The 15,453-nt window shown below is 37.0% G+C and overlaps 1 protein-coding gene across 1 annotated transcript; it reads left to right on the forward strand.

Moving 5' to 3' along the window:
- Window positions 1-63: 63 nt before the first annotated feature.
- LOC144629066 (proton-coupled zinc antiporter SLC30A1-like) lies at window positions 64-15,299 on the forward strand. Its single transcript, XM_078487237.1, has 4 exons — window positions 64-202; window positions 523-1,170; window positions 3,151-3,555; window positions 11,320-15,299. Exons 2-4 carry the CDS (start codon window positions 543-545, stop codon window positions 11,595-11,597), a joined length of 1,311 nt encoding a protein of 436 aa, XP_078343363.1. The 5' UTR covers window positions 64-202; window positions 523-542; the 3' UTR covers window positions 11,598-15,299.
- Window positions 15,300-15,453: the final 154 nt, after the last annotated feature.

The following is a 15,453-nucleotide window of genomic DNA, read 5'->3' on the forward strand; positions in this document are numbered from 1 at the left end:
CAATCAAAACATAGAACGAATATTTACGAGCACACGAAAGATGACGCAAAATCGATAATATTGCGGGCTCAGATAACTTTCGGAGACGAAATCAGGGGGGAAGGCCTGAGGGAATATATCCGACAGATTGCTTGGCTATTGTTGATGTTTTTTCTGAATCGTTGAAGAGGCTCTTACATTGGTTGTCATTTATCCCATGCAGGTATTTATTGTAAGCTTTTTCTTTATATTTGCGGCTATCAATGGTAACAATAGCGTTATATTTATGTTTTAATACAACAATGAAAAAAAAGCCTGAATCATAATTTGACAAACAGCGCGTGTCGCTATTTTTGTCTGTCCGCGTGACATTCACTCAAAATTCTCAGAAATAAAACATTACTGCTGGTTTCAGCCAATGTAAATATCCCAGAATTTCATTTCCTATAAAGGTCTAGTTTTGAGTACGTTTTGTCAGTTGTTTGCTGTGTCGCTCGAGCTGAAAGGATCTTTAATTGTTTAAATTTTTTATTTTCCTCGTAGGAAACCGAACCTGAAAAAAGATGGAGAATTCAAGAAAGATTCAACTCAAAAAGAGATTCTGCGGAAAAACCGGCAGTGTTTTATCCATGTTGTTCATGACATCGTCCTTTTTTCTTGTTGAAATCATCGTTGGCTACGCGACGAATTCGATGGCGCTGGTGGCTGATTCATTTCACATGCTGTCGGACATAATGTCTTTGATAATCGGGTTCTTTGCTTTGCGGTACTCTAAACGCAGCCAGCGGACGGAGAGAAATACCTTTGGCTGGCAAAGAGCTGAAGTTTTAGGCGCGTTGGTCAACGCTGTGTTTTTAATCGCGCTGTGCTTTTCTATCCTGGTCGAGTCGCTGAAGCGAATTGTAGAAACGGAGGAAATCAACAACCCTATACTTGTTCTCATTGTTGGAATCGCTGGCTTGTTGGTCAATGTGATCGGTTTGATTCTTTTTCACCGGCATGGTGGCCACGGACATAGCCACGGCGGCGGTGGACATAATCATAGCCACGGAGAAGCAAACGGAACGGATCTGAACGATCTTTTGCAATCTCAAAATGGGGGAGCTAATGGCGTCGAGAGGAAGTCGAGTCAGTCATCCGAAGATGAAAGTGAAATGAACAGCGAGACTTCCAATGGTGTAGTTCAGGAAGGTAATAGCTTGACGAGATTTTTCTTATCCCAAAAAATTCTTAAATATTTCTAAATTATTTTAATATTTCCCATAAATTTCTCCCTTCGATCAAGACTAAAGTTGGTCGATCCAGTAGGAACTCATGGGTAGTCAAATATATAAATTAAACTAAATTTAAGTTTTCGTATCTTCATTATGTTTCTACATAATATAAATATCAACGACCATATCATATTAAACTAAGAGAAAGGTTGTTTTTGCGTTCGGCTGTGACAATATATTGTTATTAAAATGAGTTTACACATAGCTGCATTTCGAAAGATTTTGAAAGGCGTATCTAGTAAAAAACCATTATGTAATAATTTGATATGCAACAATTACCTCACCTAACATACTGTCATCTAACATGGCAGTTTTGTAAGTCACGGACAAAAGGAAACTTGAGAGAATTCAGGGACGCGCATTAAGAGTTATATCAGATCCCACACCGAAACCTATAACGAACTCTTGGGACGGGCAGATTTGCCCACACTATATAATAGGCGTTTACAAGATACAGCAACGCTTATGTATAAGGTCAAGAACGGGCTGCGCCAGACAACGTCTCTGCCCTTTGTCCGCAAAGACACTACACACTCGCTCAGAAAAGTATTTTTCTTACCGCGTTGATAGCACGGGAACTTCAGATATCTTGACCACTTTATAAAGCCGACTGGCCCTTAATATGAAACTCAGGACAAATAGTTTCACTCTTCTAAATTAGTGTAAGGGACAAGATAAAGTTTTTATCTTTTTTTTTATCTTATCTAATTACACAAGGAATCAATGTAGCGTGACTTTTCATTTCCCATAAATCCATCATTGACATTTGATCAGATCCACCTAGAAAGTCATTGAATACTTATCCTAATTCCAGATTACTTGACTAGTAAAACAGAGTTATGGTCCCCTTATAGATTTTCTTTTGTAATTCAAGCTTACAATGTGTAAGTACATGTTTCCAAAACCTGTATTGTGTGGCTCAACCAACACTTTGAAGGTCATTGGAAGTTTGAGGTGGGGGGGGATCTTAAAAGTGAAATATTTTGAAAGACTGTAATTAAAGCAATGGAAAATTTTTTGCGAAGGGGTGGATGGGGGGTTTAACCACAAAGATCTTCCATGGTGAGGATATGGTGGATATTTTCTGGAAAAACATATTCTTTTTTCAAACTTAAAAGTGTGTGTTGGATATTGAATTTCATTCATACTAAAAATACAGAAATTCAAACTTGAAATGCATATTAAGTTATTCGATTATAATTAGTGCAAGACAAAATAAAACAAATAAATCCAGGCTTTTAAAATAATAGATCCAATGTTAGGAATATTCAACACCTACTTGAAACCACTTTTTAAAGGAAGGAAGATTTTTGTATTAGATCAGGAGTTACTAAGGGCCTCATTTCATGTACCCATTTAATTGTAACCTTTTCTATTCAAAGCAATTTATAAAAGTTAATTATACGACCTAGTCAGGTTCAAAACAATGCAGAAAGACACAGTAAGGGGTTAACTATGAGCCGATCATATTGAACAAACTGGTAAGGATATGGTTACTAAAAATATTTCATGTATCGATATTAATTTTTGTATTACGTCACTAGCCAAGGATATATTGGCTGTTAAAACAACATTAATGATGTTTTGTGGTCGGCAAATTTGAATAAAAAAAGAATTCAACAACTCAATGCTGTTAGCAGCAAATATCACAGTGACTACAGACTCAAGGTTGTTGCTAATGAAAAATACCAAAAATTGAAAATAGGAGGGAAAGGAGGAAGAAACGGGGGCCCCCCCCCCCACCCAACCAAATATATGACATGTGCGTGTTTTGCAGACCAGTTTCTTTCATAATGCAGTTGTTTTTTGGGGGGGCTCTCTTCTCCCTAAAAAAGATTAAAAGTTTGCTTTATTTATGTGGTTGTTAAATGTAAACTATCTTATTTTTTCTTCACAGTTTTCCTGTCAGATAAAAATGGGAAGGTCCAAACAGTGGTTTCCAAATCTGGTTCATCTAAAATGAAAGTCAAGTCTAGTGCGCAGCTCAACATGCGAGGTGTGTATCTCCATGTGCTCGGCGATGCCCTGGGATCTGTCATCGTCATCATCAGTGCTCTGATCATCAAGTTTGCGTCAGGCGAGTGGACTATTTACGTTGACCCCGGCATGAGCATCTTCATGGTTCTCCTGATTCTGAAGACATCGATCCCACTGATGCGAGAGTCGTCACTGATCTTACTTCAAACTGTTCCCACGCACATCAAGATCAAGGAAGTACAGGATCGCTTGCTGGATAATGTTGAAGGCGTGCTGAGTGTACATGAGTTTCATGTTTGGCAGTTGGCTGGGAATAAGATTATTGGTGAGTTTTAAGGTGGATTGTGATGGTTTCCAGCACTTACTAGCTCTTATACTTTGATGGGTCAGTAAGGGGTATAGAATGGTACTTTAAAAATGTGGGTCTCGCAAAATTTTGGCCCCATTTTGAAATCTCGGCTTTTTAAATGAGTGAATTGGAATCTTGGGCTTTCTGAAGATTGACACCTCTCGGAGTCTCAAATTTTAATAATTTGGATCTTGGAATCTTGAAAATTGTACCCGATATTAAGCTATATATCTTCTTGAGGGCAAATTAAGCTTACAGTATTGTGAAAAAGTAATGCAAACGAAATGCGCGAATTTCGTTCTTTGTTCTCCCGAACTTTCGCGCGAAAGTTCGCGAAAAAAATTCGTTGCGAACTTCGCGACATTTCACGACATTTCGCGCGAACTTTCGCTGGAACAAAGAACGATATTTTCTAGAACTTTCGCTGCCTCACCGATAATTCGCGAAATTTCGCTAGGTGAGACAATAAATTTCGCTAGACTCTCAACAATCGTTCGCTTTTCTACGTGCAGACTCCGCTACGGGATCGTTCGGTCGGATGGTCATGTAACATACACGAAAGATATCTTTGATTTGCTCGCAAATGCATGCCGAATTTAAGTAAAAATGGTACGTATTGATCATTAAGCGAATAAAGCACGCAACTAACATATATAAAGGGTACTCACGTGGCATTTGCGAAAGGTTTTTAAGCAAGTTCGCTGGCTTGGCTCGATTTGACATACAGTGCTGTCGATGTATACATATTTCATCTAAGTAATACTTTATTCGTCCATTATATTTCTAATTTACAGAAATGTCATATATCTGCTAAAAATATTAATATAATATGACTGGAGATCTTAGCAAGATCTATAAGCCGAGCGATCATCGATAAAGAAAATTAACAAGCATTTGTTATTAATTCTTGTTCATTACCTTTTATTTAAATGGCGGCTCCTAAAAAGCCATTTGGTTTAGTGAAGAAACGTTAAGAATGAAGTTTTCATTCGTCTTTCCTTCGCTATTTACTAGTAGGCTGGAACTGCGGTCATCCATCGGCTCGCTCTGGAATATTATTTTGTCGGCGTGCGTGATCGTCTTTTGAGCGGTCGAGATCATTCAAAATCTTGCATGTATTGAACAATTTCCTCGTAATCTCTTCCACAAGTAAATATCTGCCTGAGACTGTTTCTTTTCCTTCAGCTTTTTAAAAGTTTTATGCAGAATCACCGCTAACGTGACACTTCAAGAGAAGAAAGAAAGCATCGATTGTTTTGACTTGCTTTGGCGACGTCAGAAACTGACCAATCAGAAGCGGCTGTTCTCACGCACTTGGCAAACATTTTAACACGATCTATCAGAAAGCGGCTGGCTACTGGCTAGATGTAATATTTTTGTTCAAAACTACAAACTTTTAATACCACGACTTCTTTGCTAAAAGAAACCACTTCGAAAGTTTGATTGAATTCAGAATACTCTACAAATACCGACAACAGCATGGCGTTTCGTGTTGATAACATCTAAAGTTCATCCGCTTTATCTGCTCACTGGCGACTTGTGAAATATTTTGCAACGAACTGGACAGTATTCATCCCGTATTCTCTGGCAATTTTGCAGTTGTTTTGAACGGTCTCTACCTCAGCAACAACTTTCATCGGAAGATTTAGTTGTTTGAAATTAACTAGTAGCTTTTGGTATGATGATCGATAACCGCTAATTCTTCAGAAGAATGCGTGATTGTTTGAGATGGGATTCTAAACTCAGGTGAATTTTTTGTCACGCGTATGTACAGATCTAAATAAATTCACCATTTATTAGTAATTTCTTTTGTTGTTTTTTCGATTGCATACATGTAGTTGTGATTTAACAAATATGTTGATTTGCTGCACGTGGATTGTTTTGTAGTTTGAAGGAAAAACTGGGTCTCGGCTTATAGCCGAGTGTTTTGGGTTTATTTTTTGTCAGACTCGAACTGGTTCTGAAAACCGAAAGTTTAGGGTCTCGGCTTTAATAAAGCCAGGGTCGGCTTATAGCCGAATAACTACAGTAGTAGCAATAAACACAATTTCGCGCGGGGACAAGCACTACAGTGGGAAACATTGTGTGTTTTTACACGACATTCATATCGTTCTCGGTAGTTTTTCTCGCGAATGTGAACTTTTCGTCATGAAACTTCAATGTTTTTGTCATTTGGGAAGAAGTTTATATTTACGTTTTCTTCGTGCACTAACGAGGTAAGTTTAAAGAACAATTTTACGATGTAATTAAGAATTTATATCTGTAAACACGCTTTCTCTGTGTTTCAGGCCGGCACAAGAGAACGATTGAGAGGGAAGATTCACATTTACATCATAGCGAACTTTGCTCGAAAAGACTCGAAACTTCGCGCGAAAGTTCACGAATTATCGCACGAAAGTTCGCGACAAATTACCGCACACAGCGGAAAACTGCGCGAAAGTTCACGCAAATCGAAACAATAGACGTCGCGAAAATTCGGCGAAATGTCGCGAATTGTCGAAGAGATTTCGTTTCAAGCGAAATTTCCTTGAAAAGCCACGAAAAGCGCGAATTTCGTCGAAATTCGTTTGCATTACTTTTTCACAATACTGTAAGAATGCCGGTCGCTTAGAATCCAACATTTCGTGGCAAGAGGATGGAACTTCGATTTCTTTCATACTTTTATGTTAGATAGGCTAGGGTATAACTTAAATCACTGTATAGTTCTTTCGATTGAATATCCTTTTATTTTAAAGAAAAATGCAAATAACAAAAATCCGTTAAAATCGTCATTTGAGGCGCTAAATTATTCATGATTTTTGCACGAGTTTGAGAGCCTCGCGTGCAAAAACAAATCACTCTACCGTCTTTTAAACACTCAAACCATAGTTAGCAATCTCTAAACATCTACTGAAATGATTTTGGGAAATATTGCGTTGTTCTTTGTAGACAAAATAATTTTATTTCGAAGGCATACAATTCACTGCCGTAAAAGTACTTGGTAAATAAAATTAATTTTCACCATGTGCGAAACCTTCAAATCGTTTAAGCTTCTGGTCGTTGAATGTTAGAAGAATGGTGTATAAATCCCTGTAAAAATTTCTCCGGGCAAATGATTAAAAGCAACGTGAGATCTTTTCGAATTCGGTTAAATATGCAAATATTTGACCTTCCGCGGTCAACTTTGAAGTTACGGGTCAGAAATAATTTTTGTTCCGTGTTCCAAGTCCTAACCCATTTAAGACCAAATTAAGCATATGAAAAAAATATGTAATTTTCTAACCTTTATCTGCTGTAAAAGGTAGGTTCGAAGGCCATTTTAGCATGATTACGGCTCTTATCATTCGTCGCATCTGAGCTTCGTTTTCCTTCCGCGGTCAACTTTGAAGTTACGGGTCAGGCATGAATGACATGAATATTTCAACCCGTGCACAAGTCTTAACCCATTGTGGGTCAAAATAATCACACACAAAAACATTATGAAATATTCTAACCTTAATCTGCTGTAAAAAGCAGGTTCGAAGGCCTTTTAAGCACGATTCCGGCTCTAAGCATCCGTAGTAATTTGAGCTTCGTTTGTGCAAGTATGTCATATTTAGTGGTCGAAATCCAATCTGTGATCAACTTTCGGCGCTTCTCGTCACCACTGCATCTTCTTCGACGGCATACGCCGATTGTTAGTATTGCCTCGTTAATAGTACACAAAAAAATAACATCTGATCGCTAAACGGCATGATGTCGGCGCTTACAGTAGCTTACAGTAGCTTACAGTCCCATCTTGCAATGGGCCGTCTGTTCGTCACGCAATACTGTGTCATGGACATTTTTTTAGGGGGTGGTAGGTGGGTGTGGGAAAGGTTGAATATGCGGAAATGCTTGATTTAATACTTTATGACAAGTACGTACTCGAGCCAGCAACAACAACAACAACAACAACAACAAGTACAGTGATATCTTTAGGCAGACAAGATAAAGCACACGTACTGTCAGTTGACAAGCGTTTGGTACAGTGTAATGCAACTGTTCGCGAATTCTGTTGCTCGCGCGGGGTTGGTTGTAATACCGGGGGTGGAAGGAGGATATAAATCTTTACTAAACAAGTAGAGTTTTTAAGTAGTTATTCCCTTTTTTACTGTAGAACCGAAAACGAAGAGAAAAACTCGCGTCTATGTTTTTTGGGGGGTGAGGGGGTGGGGGCCGGGGGGTTCTTGGTTGGTTGGTTAGCAAAGTTTTATTTTTTTTCACAAAGATACCTAACCAAATATCGCATGTCCTGTATAAATGGTTAATGATAGAAGTAACGATAAGTTTTGATTTTTTTTTTCGTAATCGAGTGGCAACTTAATAAAAACATTGCATCGCAATTTTTTTTCGCCCTACGGTAAATCTGGGTGACCTGTGGCTTCGGGTGGTCATTCGTCAACCTGTAACAAAGTACTTTCTTGGGGTGCCGTTTTGAACATGCTGTCGAATTCATGATGTCTAAATTCAACAATAACTAATTTGATGTTTAAACGAAATTAAAACATGTTAAAAAAAAAAACTCAGTGCTAAAACTCTTTGCTAAAAAGGATAAGCAAATTGCTATGGCAATTCGGCGTGTGAAAAAATCGCCAAATTTAATTTAGTGGCTTCCTAAGTAAACAAAACCTTGGTCGTGCTAGTTATTGGCACCGTCTGTTTGCTTAAAGGCAGCGCGTGAACATTTTTTTCAAAGTTCAGTTTATTTCACTGAATGGAAGGTTGTTGTTCTTTTAAGGCCCTTGTTCGTGGAGTTTGCGGTTTTGATTCTACTGTCGTGTGAGAAGGACATCAGCAGTCACAAGTCCCAGTATTAATTTAGTTAACTCTAACATGACTCTTTCCCGTGAAAAACCAAACTTCAGAAGCTAGCTATTTGTTTGGTGTTTTCAAGGCAGCTCTTGAAAACTTCGTTAAGGCCCAAAACCGAAAAATAACAATCTATTCAAGGGGAGGAAAAGCGTTCCTTGCCGACACAAATAACGGCTAACTGCACACGGCAAAACACAAATCTTTATAAAATCTCTTTACTAATACTTGAACAAAAAGTTCAGTTTTAAGATACCTTTTTTCGTTTAGCTGGGCGTTTATTTTAGCTGATAGAATTTAGGAAAAAAAAAAAAAAAAAGGAAAAAAAAAAATTGCGATGCAATGTTTTTATTAAGTTGCCACTCGATCACGAAAAAAAAAATCAAAACTTATCGTTACTTCTATCATTAACCATTTATACAGGACATGCGATATTTGGTTAGGTATCTTTGTGAAAAAAATAAAACTTTGCTAACCAACCAACCAAGAACCCCCCGGCCCCCACCCCCTCACCCCCCAAAAAACATAGACACGAGTTTTTCTCTTCGTTTTCGGTTCTACAGTAAAAAAGGGAATAACTACTTAAAAACTCTACTTGTTTAGTAAAGATTTATATCCTCCTTCCACCCCCCGGTATTACAACCAACCCCGCGCGAGCAACAGAATTCGCGAACAGTTGCATTACACTGTACCAAACGCTTGTCAACTGACAGTACGTGTGCTTTATCTTGTCTGCCTAAAGATATCACTGTACTTGTTGTTGTTGTTGTTGTTGTTGTTGCTGGCTCGAGTACGTACTTGTCATAAAGTATTAAATCAAGCATTTCCGCATATTCAACCTTTCCCACACCCACCTACCACCCCCTAAAAAAATATCCATGACACAGTATTGCGTGACGAACAGACGGCCCATTTCAAGATGGGACTGTAAGCTACTGTAAGCTACTTTAAGCGCCGACATCATGCCGTTTAGCGATCAGATGTTATTTTTTGTGTACTATTAACGAGGCAATACTAACAATCGGCGTATGCCGTCGAAGAAGATGCAGTGGTGACGAGAAGCGCCGAAAGTTGATCACAGATTGGATTTCGACCACTAAATATGACATACTTGCACAAATGAAGCTCAAATTACTACGGATGCTTAGAGCCGGAATCGTGCTTAAAAGGCCTTCGAACCTGCTTTTTACAGCAGATTAAGGTTAGAATATTTCATAATGTTTTTGTGTGTGATTATTTTGACCCACAATGGGTTAAGACTTGTGCACGGGTTGAAATATTCATGTCATTCATGCCTGACCCGTAACTTCAAAGTTGACCGCGGAAGGAAAACGAAGCTCAGATGCGACGAATGATAAGAGCCGTAATCATGCTAAAATGGCCTTCGAACCTACCTTTTACAGCAGATAAAGGTTAGAAAATTACATATTTTTTTCATATGCTTAATTTGGTCTTAAATGGGTTAGGACTTGGAACACGGAACAAAAAATTATTTCTGACCCGTAACTTCAAAGTTGACCGCGGAAGGTCAAATATTTGCATATTTAACCGAATTCGAAAAGATCTCACGTCGCTTTTAATCATTTGCCCGGAGAAATTTTTACAGGGATTTATACACCATTCTTCTAACATTCAACCACCAGAAGCTTAAACGATTTGAAGGTTTCGCACATGGTAAAAATTAATTTTATTTATCAAGTACTTTTACGGCAGTGAATTGTATGCCTTCGAAATAAAATTATTTTGTCTACAAAGAACAACGCAATATTTCCCAAAATCATTTCAGTAGATGTTTAGAGATTGCTAACTATGGTTTGAGTGTTTAAAAGACGGTAGAGTGATTTGTTTTTGCACGCGAGGCTCTCAAACTCGTGCAAAAATCATGAATAATTTAGCGCCTCAAATGACGATTTTAACGGATTTTTGTCATTTGCATTTTTCTTTAAAATAAAAGGATATTCAATCGAAAGAACTATACAGTGATTTAAGTTATACCCTAGCCTATCTAACATAAAAGTATGAAAGAAATCGAAGTTCCATCCTCTTGCCGCGAAATCGAGAAATTGTCTGATTCTTAGAGACCGGTATTCTTAAGGTAAATTACTAACAACGCACATAATAAATGGGAACTACCTAGACACATTTAAGTTAAGTGACTCAGCAAATATGCTCTGCCATAGATAGTCATTGCTACTCCACTTATTCTTTGCTATGAGCTTTTCAGGCAATGGCTAAGAACTTTTATTATTAGTACCATTACCTAAAAATCTCAGACACTTAGAGTCTTGGCCTCAGATTTTTTAGAAGTAAAGTCTCGGTCTCAGATTTGATAGAAACGCTTAAGTCTCTGTCTCGGATTTTAAAACCAGGGTCTCGCCGTCTCACAAAGTCTCAAATTTACCATTCTTTACCCTTTCAGTACATAACTACCACTCTTTATCACTTGGTGCTGCAGTAATGGCATCTTGAACATTTATTAGCAAACAAGACAGTTGTGGTGATTTTCTTGACATAAATTTGCTGGTTACCATAGCAAGAATATACCTGTTAAAAACATCCTTAATAATTTTATTAGCTTTGAGCACTTAAAACTCAAAAACAAGCTTGTGATACAAATTACATGGATTGATTTACTATAAGCTCAATCCAACGCTACTACAGTAGCAGTCAGGTTTCAACATATCTGATCAATGTGAGCTGGCTGTTTACACTTCAAATGAGTGTTGACAAGTACATATTAGGTAACTGTACTGTAAAAAATTCGGACGCTTAAAATTTTAAACACTTAAAAATTTCGGACGGTTTTATTTTCAGACACTTTTTTGTCCGAAATTAAAATCGTCTGAAATATTTTGCAAGAAATGTAATTTTAATTTTAATTGTTATTTTCTATTAGTTTCTACTGGCAAGTAATAATGTTATTTTTTTCAGCGTCTGCCCATATTAGATGCCAATCCCCAGATGAATACATGAACATTGCCAACAAGATTAAAAGGTTCTTCCACAATGAAGGCATCCACTCCACGACCATCCAACCAGAATTTGTTTGTGAAGATAAGAAGGACAGTGAATGTGCATTGGAGTGCGGACAAGACGAGAACTGTGCAGCACAGAAGTGTTGCCCTGCTGAAAATGAGACTGAAATGCGCAAGCGTTCTCCCATAACAGATGGTGAGGGTGAGCTTATTCATCATGTGTCAATGGTTTAATTCTGTCAGTTTCAAATAATGCAAAACTACATTTTTGATTTACTGGTAATCAGGGGCATAGCTGTAGCCTACAGACGTGTAGGCCGGGGCCTACAACTTTCTTGGCCTGCTCACGTTTTTAAAATGTACAATAGAAACAAATTTAGGTGATGCACTTTCAAGACGAAAAAAAGGAATTAATTTTAACATAGCATAATCTATCTCGCAACTCCCCTTTCCTGATGAGATCAACGCTCTTCCAGCAAGTGCAAACTGTGGAGCCTTCTGCGTTAGCAGAACAATGCACAACGGCATGAGCTGTTAACAAAATACGGTATGCGTTTATTTATGAACAAGCAAAAATTGGCACAATTCCTTGAATTATGAAATGTTGGAATTAAGGAGCAGTCTTGATCTCAAAACTTTCCCCAATGGACCTATCCCCCTCTCAACCCCCAACTTCTAAAAAGCGGTTGCAATTGGCCAGGTCTACAACTCTTCAAAAAGCTGGCTATGCCCCTGTTAATTAAGGGACTTGTTGGTATATGTGTAATATCCACAGGGCTCTCGATAATGTGAAATAGGTGGCTGTATTGTGTGGCACCTTTCAGATGGCAAGATGAGAAATTAAACACATCTCCCATTTAACATGTATATGACTCAGAACCAAACATTGTTGGAATGGCTTGGAAAAAAAACTTTTGTCTCTGAGAACCAAGATTTTTTTTATTTTTTATTCCATAAGTGTACAATTGGATATGAGATGGTAGATAGCCAAGAAGCACATAGCGCTGAGTTGACTACAACTATCTCTTATCCAGCAAGTGCGAGTGCAAAAATTGTTTTATAAAACAGAAAAATGCCCAAAGAATTAAAATATTTGAGCTACCCCGCTGTTCTTGCTGATGCCTCCACCTACCATAATTGTGGTCCATGGTGATATGATCTCACAAACCATGGCCTGTAAACCAATCAAAACCCAGCAATTGAAATATTTGCTACAGAACTGCAACAATGTTTGGTTAGTAAGGCCTTAAATGTACAGCTCAGGTAATGACGTGTACTAATATAAAAATTTATTGTGCATAATTTAGGGTTTTGTGGGTTGATTTACTAAAAGAGATATAAATAGAATCAAACAACTAAATATGAGATACCAAATAGAAACAAATTTGTAAGCTTTCACACGCTTTCAGAGCCATCACGACAGCTTTTTCAAGTGATAATTGATGCGGAGAGTTTTTTCTCATGCAAGCTTAATGTTTCTTTTAGGTCAGTAATAGAATTATTTTGTATTTAAATGAGAGAAGCTATTGCGTTTGTACTTCTGCGAAGATTTCTTTATGAGTAACATTTACTTATATTTTTTTATAAATATAAATTATAACATCAGTGTTATCAGAAAGAGTGCTTCGATCATGTTAAGAATTTAAGGTTGAAACTGTTGATAGTTTTATTCATTGAGAAATACTTATTTTTTAGAGATTTAAAATAACTTGTGTATGTATAGTGTTAATGCATTGTACATTGTTATAAGTAGATGGTGTTTGAGTTTGAAATGTTTATTTAAAGGACTTGAATGTCACTACATACATATTCAGTTAACTTTAATTGTAATTTACATTTAACAGAGGTGTTCCCACAAGTTTTGGAATTAAAAGAAATTATATTGGCAGGGGTAATTAATAATTTTGTTGAGGAAATTGATATTGTTTCGATATGAATTTTGTAAAGTTTAGAGCTTTAATCTAAATCTGTGTTACAAGTCTGCTCATCTTTGTGAATTTTTGCTACCCTGGGCATCTTATTATTGTCACATCCTCTTTGAAATTGTTTGAGCACAGTTCTTCTAAATAAACCACTTCTGGATTTAAAGCGGTAAGGGTGGATTTATCTGACCTTACCAATAATTGTCAAGTCATTTTAAAAAATAGATAAAAGCACTTGACTCCAATAAGACTAAATGGCAATTTTTTTTCTTGATGAGCAATCAAGAAGTACACATAATCATTTCTTGATTGGTTTCAAATGCCCATGCATGGTATTATGATTCATTTGCCAGCTTGCAGCTGGCCAATAGAGGTCTTTCATATGAGTATGACTTTCTACTTTTAAACCATATTTATAGAGGGTCGTTCAGTCTGCAGACTGCCATGATATTTTCTTCCTAGACTGCAAATTTATTTTATTTTCTCCTGAAGACTGAGACCACCATAAATGTCTTGACCCTTAACCACCAGATAATAAAAAGTGTACCTGCAGACCGATGCTCAAAGTCAGCTTAAAATGTCAGACCGCTAGAGTATAATACACCCTCTTTATTTATCTTATCTGTCACTAACAAGAAAAAAAAAGAGAATCTGTGGACAACATTGTCCGGTTAGGTACTGATCTTCAGTTGTTTTTTTTTGTTTATTTTGAAACATAACGCAAAAAAAAAAAGAATGAGCTATTTTATGCTCCAGTAGTTTTTTTGTGTCTTACATCCATATAAATTATACCATGTAAGTACAAACATAGATTTATGTTACATAGTTATGTTACGTTTATCTTACATAGATTTACTATATTTAAAAATTAAAGTAAAACAATTTAATTTAACATGCTATACTGCAAAATGGTGAATAGCAAGAATGTGTAATTTGTAATTAAATTATTACAACATACATGCACTTCATGTTATCTTGCAACTTCATAAGCAAGCATATTATTGTCTTGGACATTCCTTTAAATGCCGCTACTAAAAACCTTTTTCGTTCTCAAAATTAATGACAGGGAAATAATTATTTCTGTGAATATGTTTTTGGGGTTAACCTCAAGTGATTTTTACTTTGTATATTTGTTATGTATTTAGTTATACTTCCGTGCAGTCTCTAGTCACCTCGGTGACTTTGTCAGTTTGTATGGGGTTTCAACCCCCAGGGAGGGGCTCGCAGGGCTGCTTGCTATCTCACTTAAGAGTGTACAGTTAATTACCCTTTTTGGTCTCACTTGGGGAGTTTAGGACAGAATGCCAATAGTTTTAGCCATCAAAGTCTCGTTTAAAGTTCCTTGCGATGAAATAAAAAAAATGCTGTTATACTATGTAAATTATCCGACAAGCATCCCTGTCCATTTCATATGGAAATTCCCCATCCTGGGTCTCAGACTTGGTCATGTGTGTTCAAAGTAATTGTTCATTAGAAATTATTTTACTTATAAGAAATTAAGATAATACACTGACATGCAAAAATGTTGTGTCATGTTTTCAGTGCACATTAGACTGTAAAGCAGCATTCTTTCTCCAAAAATTTGTCAAACAATTGCTTATCAAAGGCACAAAGCACTGATCGTCTCATGAGCCTTTTTAGCATTTCTCCCTAGTCTCACTCTCAGTTTTGTCATTTGCAACAGACCTCTCGTTAGAAGACTGAGCACGTTCGCAGAAAAGTATGCTTGTTAAGCAGTCTAAGTGCGCATGTGATAGAACATGAACCTAACTCAGTATATGACTTATTAAATAAATAGATCCATGATTCTGACCAGTTATTTTTGTTTGGTTGTGAAAATGTAAGTAAGGTTATGTAAAACAGAACTATTTGCTTTGTCTTTCCTTCATAAATTGTTAATGCGTTTGATAAAACTTGTTTTTGCGCATTGTTTTTAAGAGTACGTTAAAGCAATCAATGGCAAGTAAAACTTTAAAGATACGTTTGTCAAAACGGAATAAATCCTTCATTGTTGAAGATCTTGAGTGACTTCTTGTTTTTGCTTTGGAGAGCCTAGACTAACACTAGACAAGTGGGGGTCGTTTTTTTAGTGCCATTTTAACCTGGTGGGATACTTTATATTGGACTATACAGGGAGACTCCGCCCAAAAGGGGAACCAATTTAGGCT

This window comes from Oculina patagonica, chromosome 10 (assembly GCF_052425735.1).
Source record: "Oculina patagonica isolate OP01 chromosome 10, crgOcupat, whole genome shotgun sequence".
NCBI lineage: Eukaryota > Metazoa > Cnidaria > Anthozoa > Scleractinia > Oculinidae > Oculina > Oculina patagonica.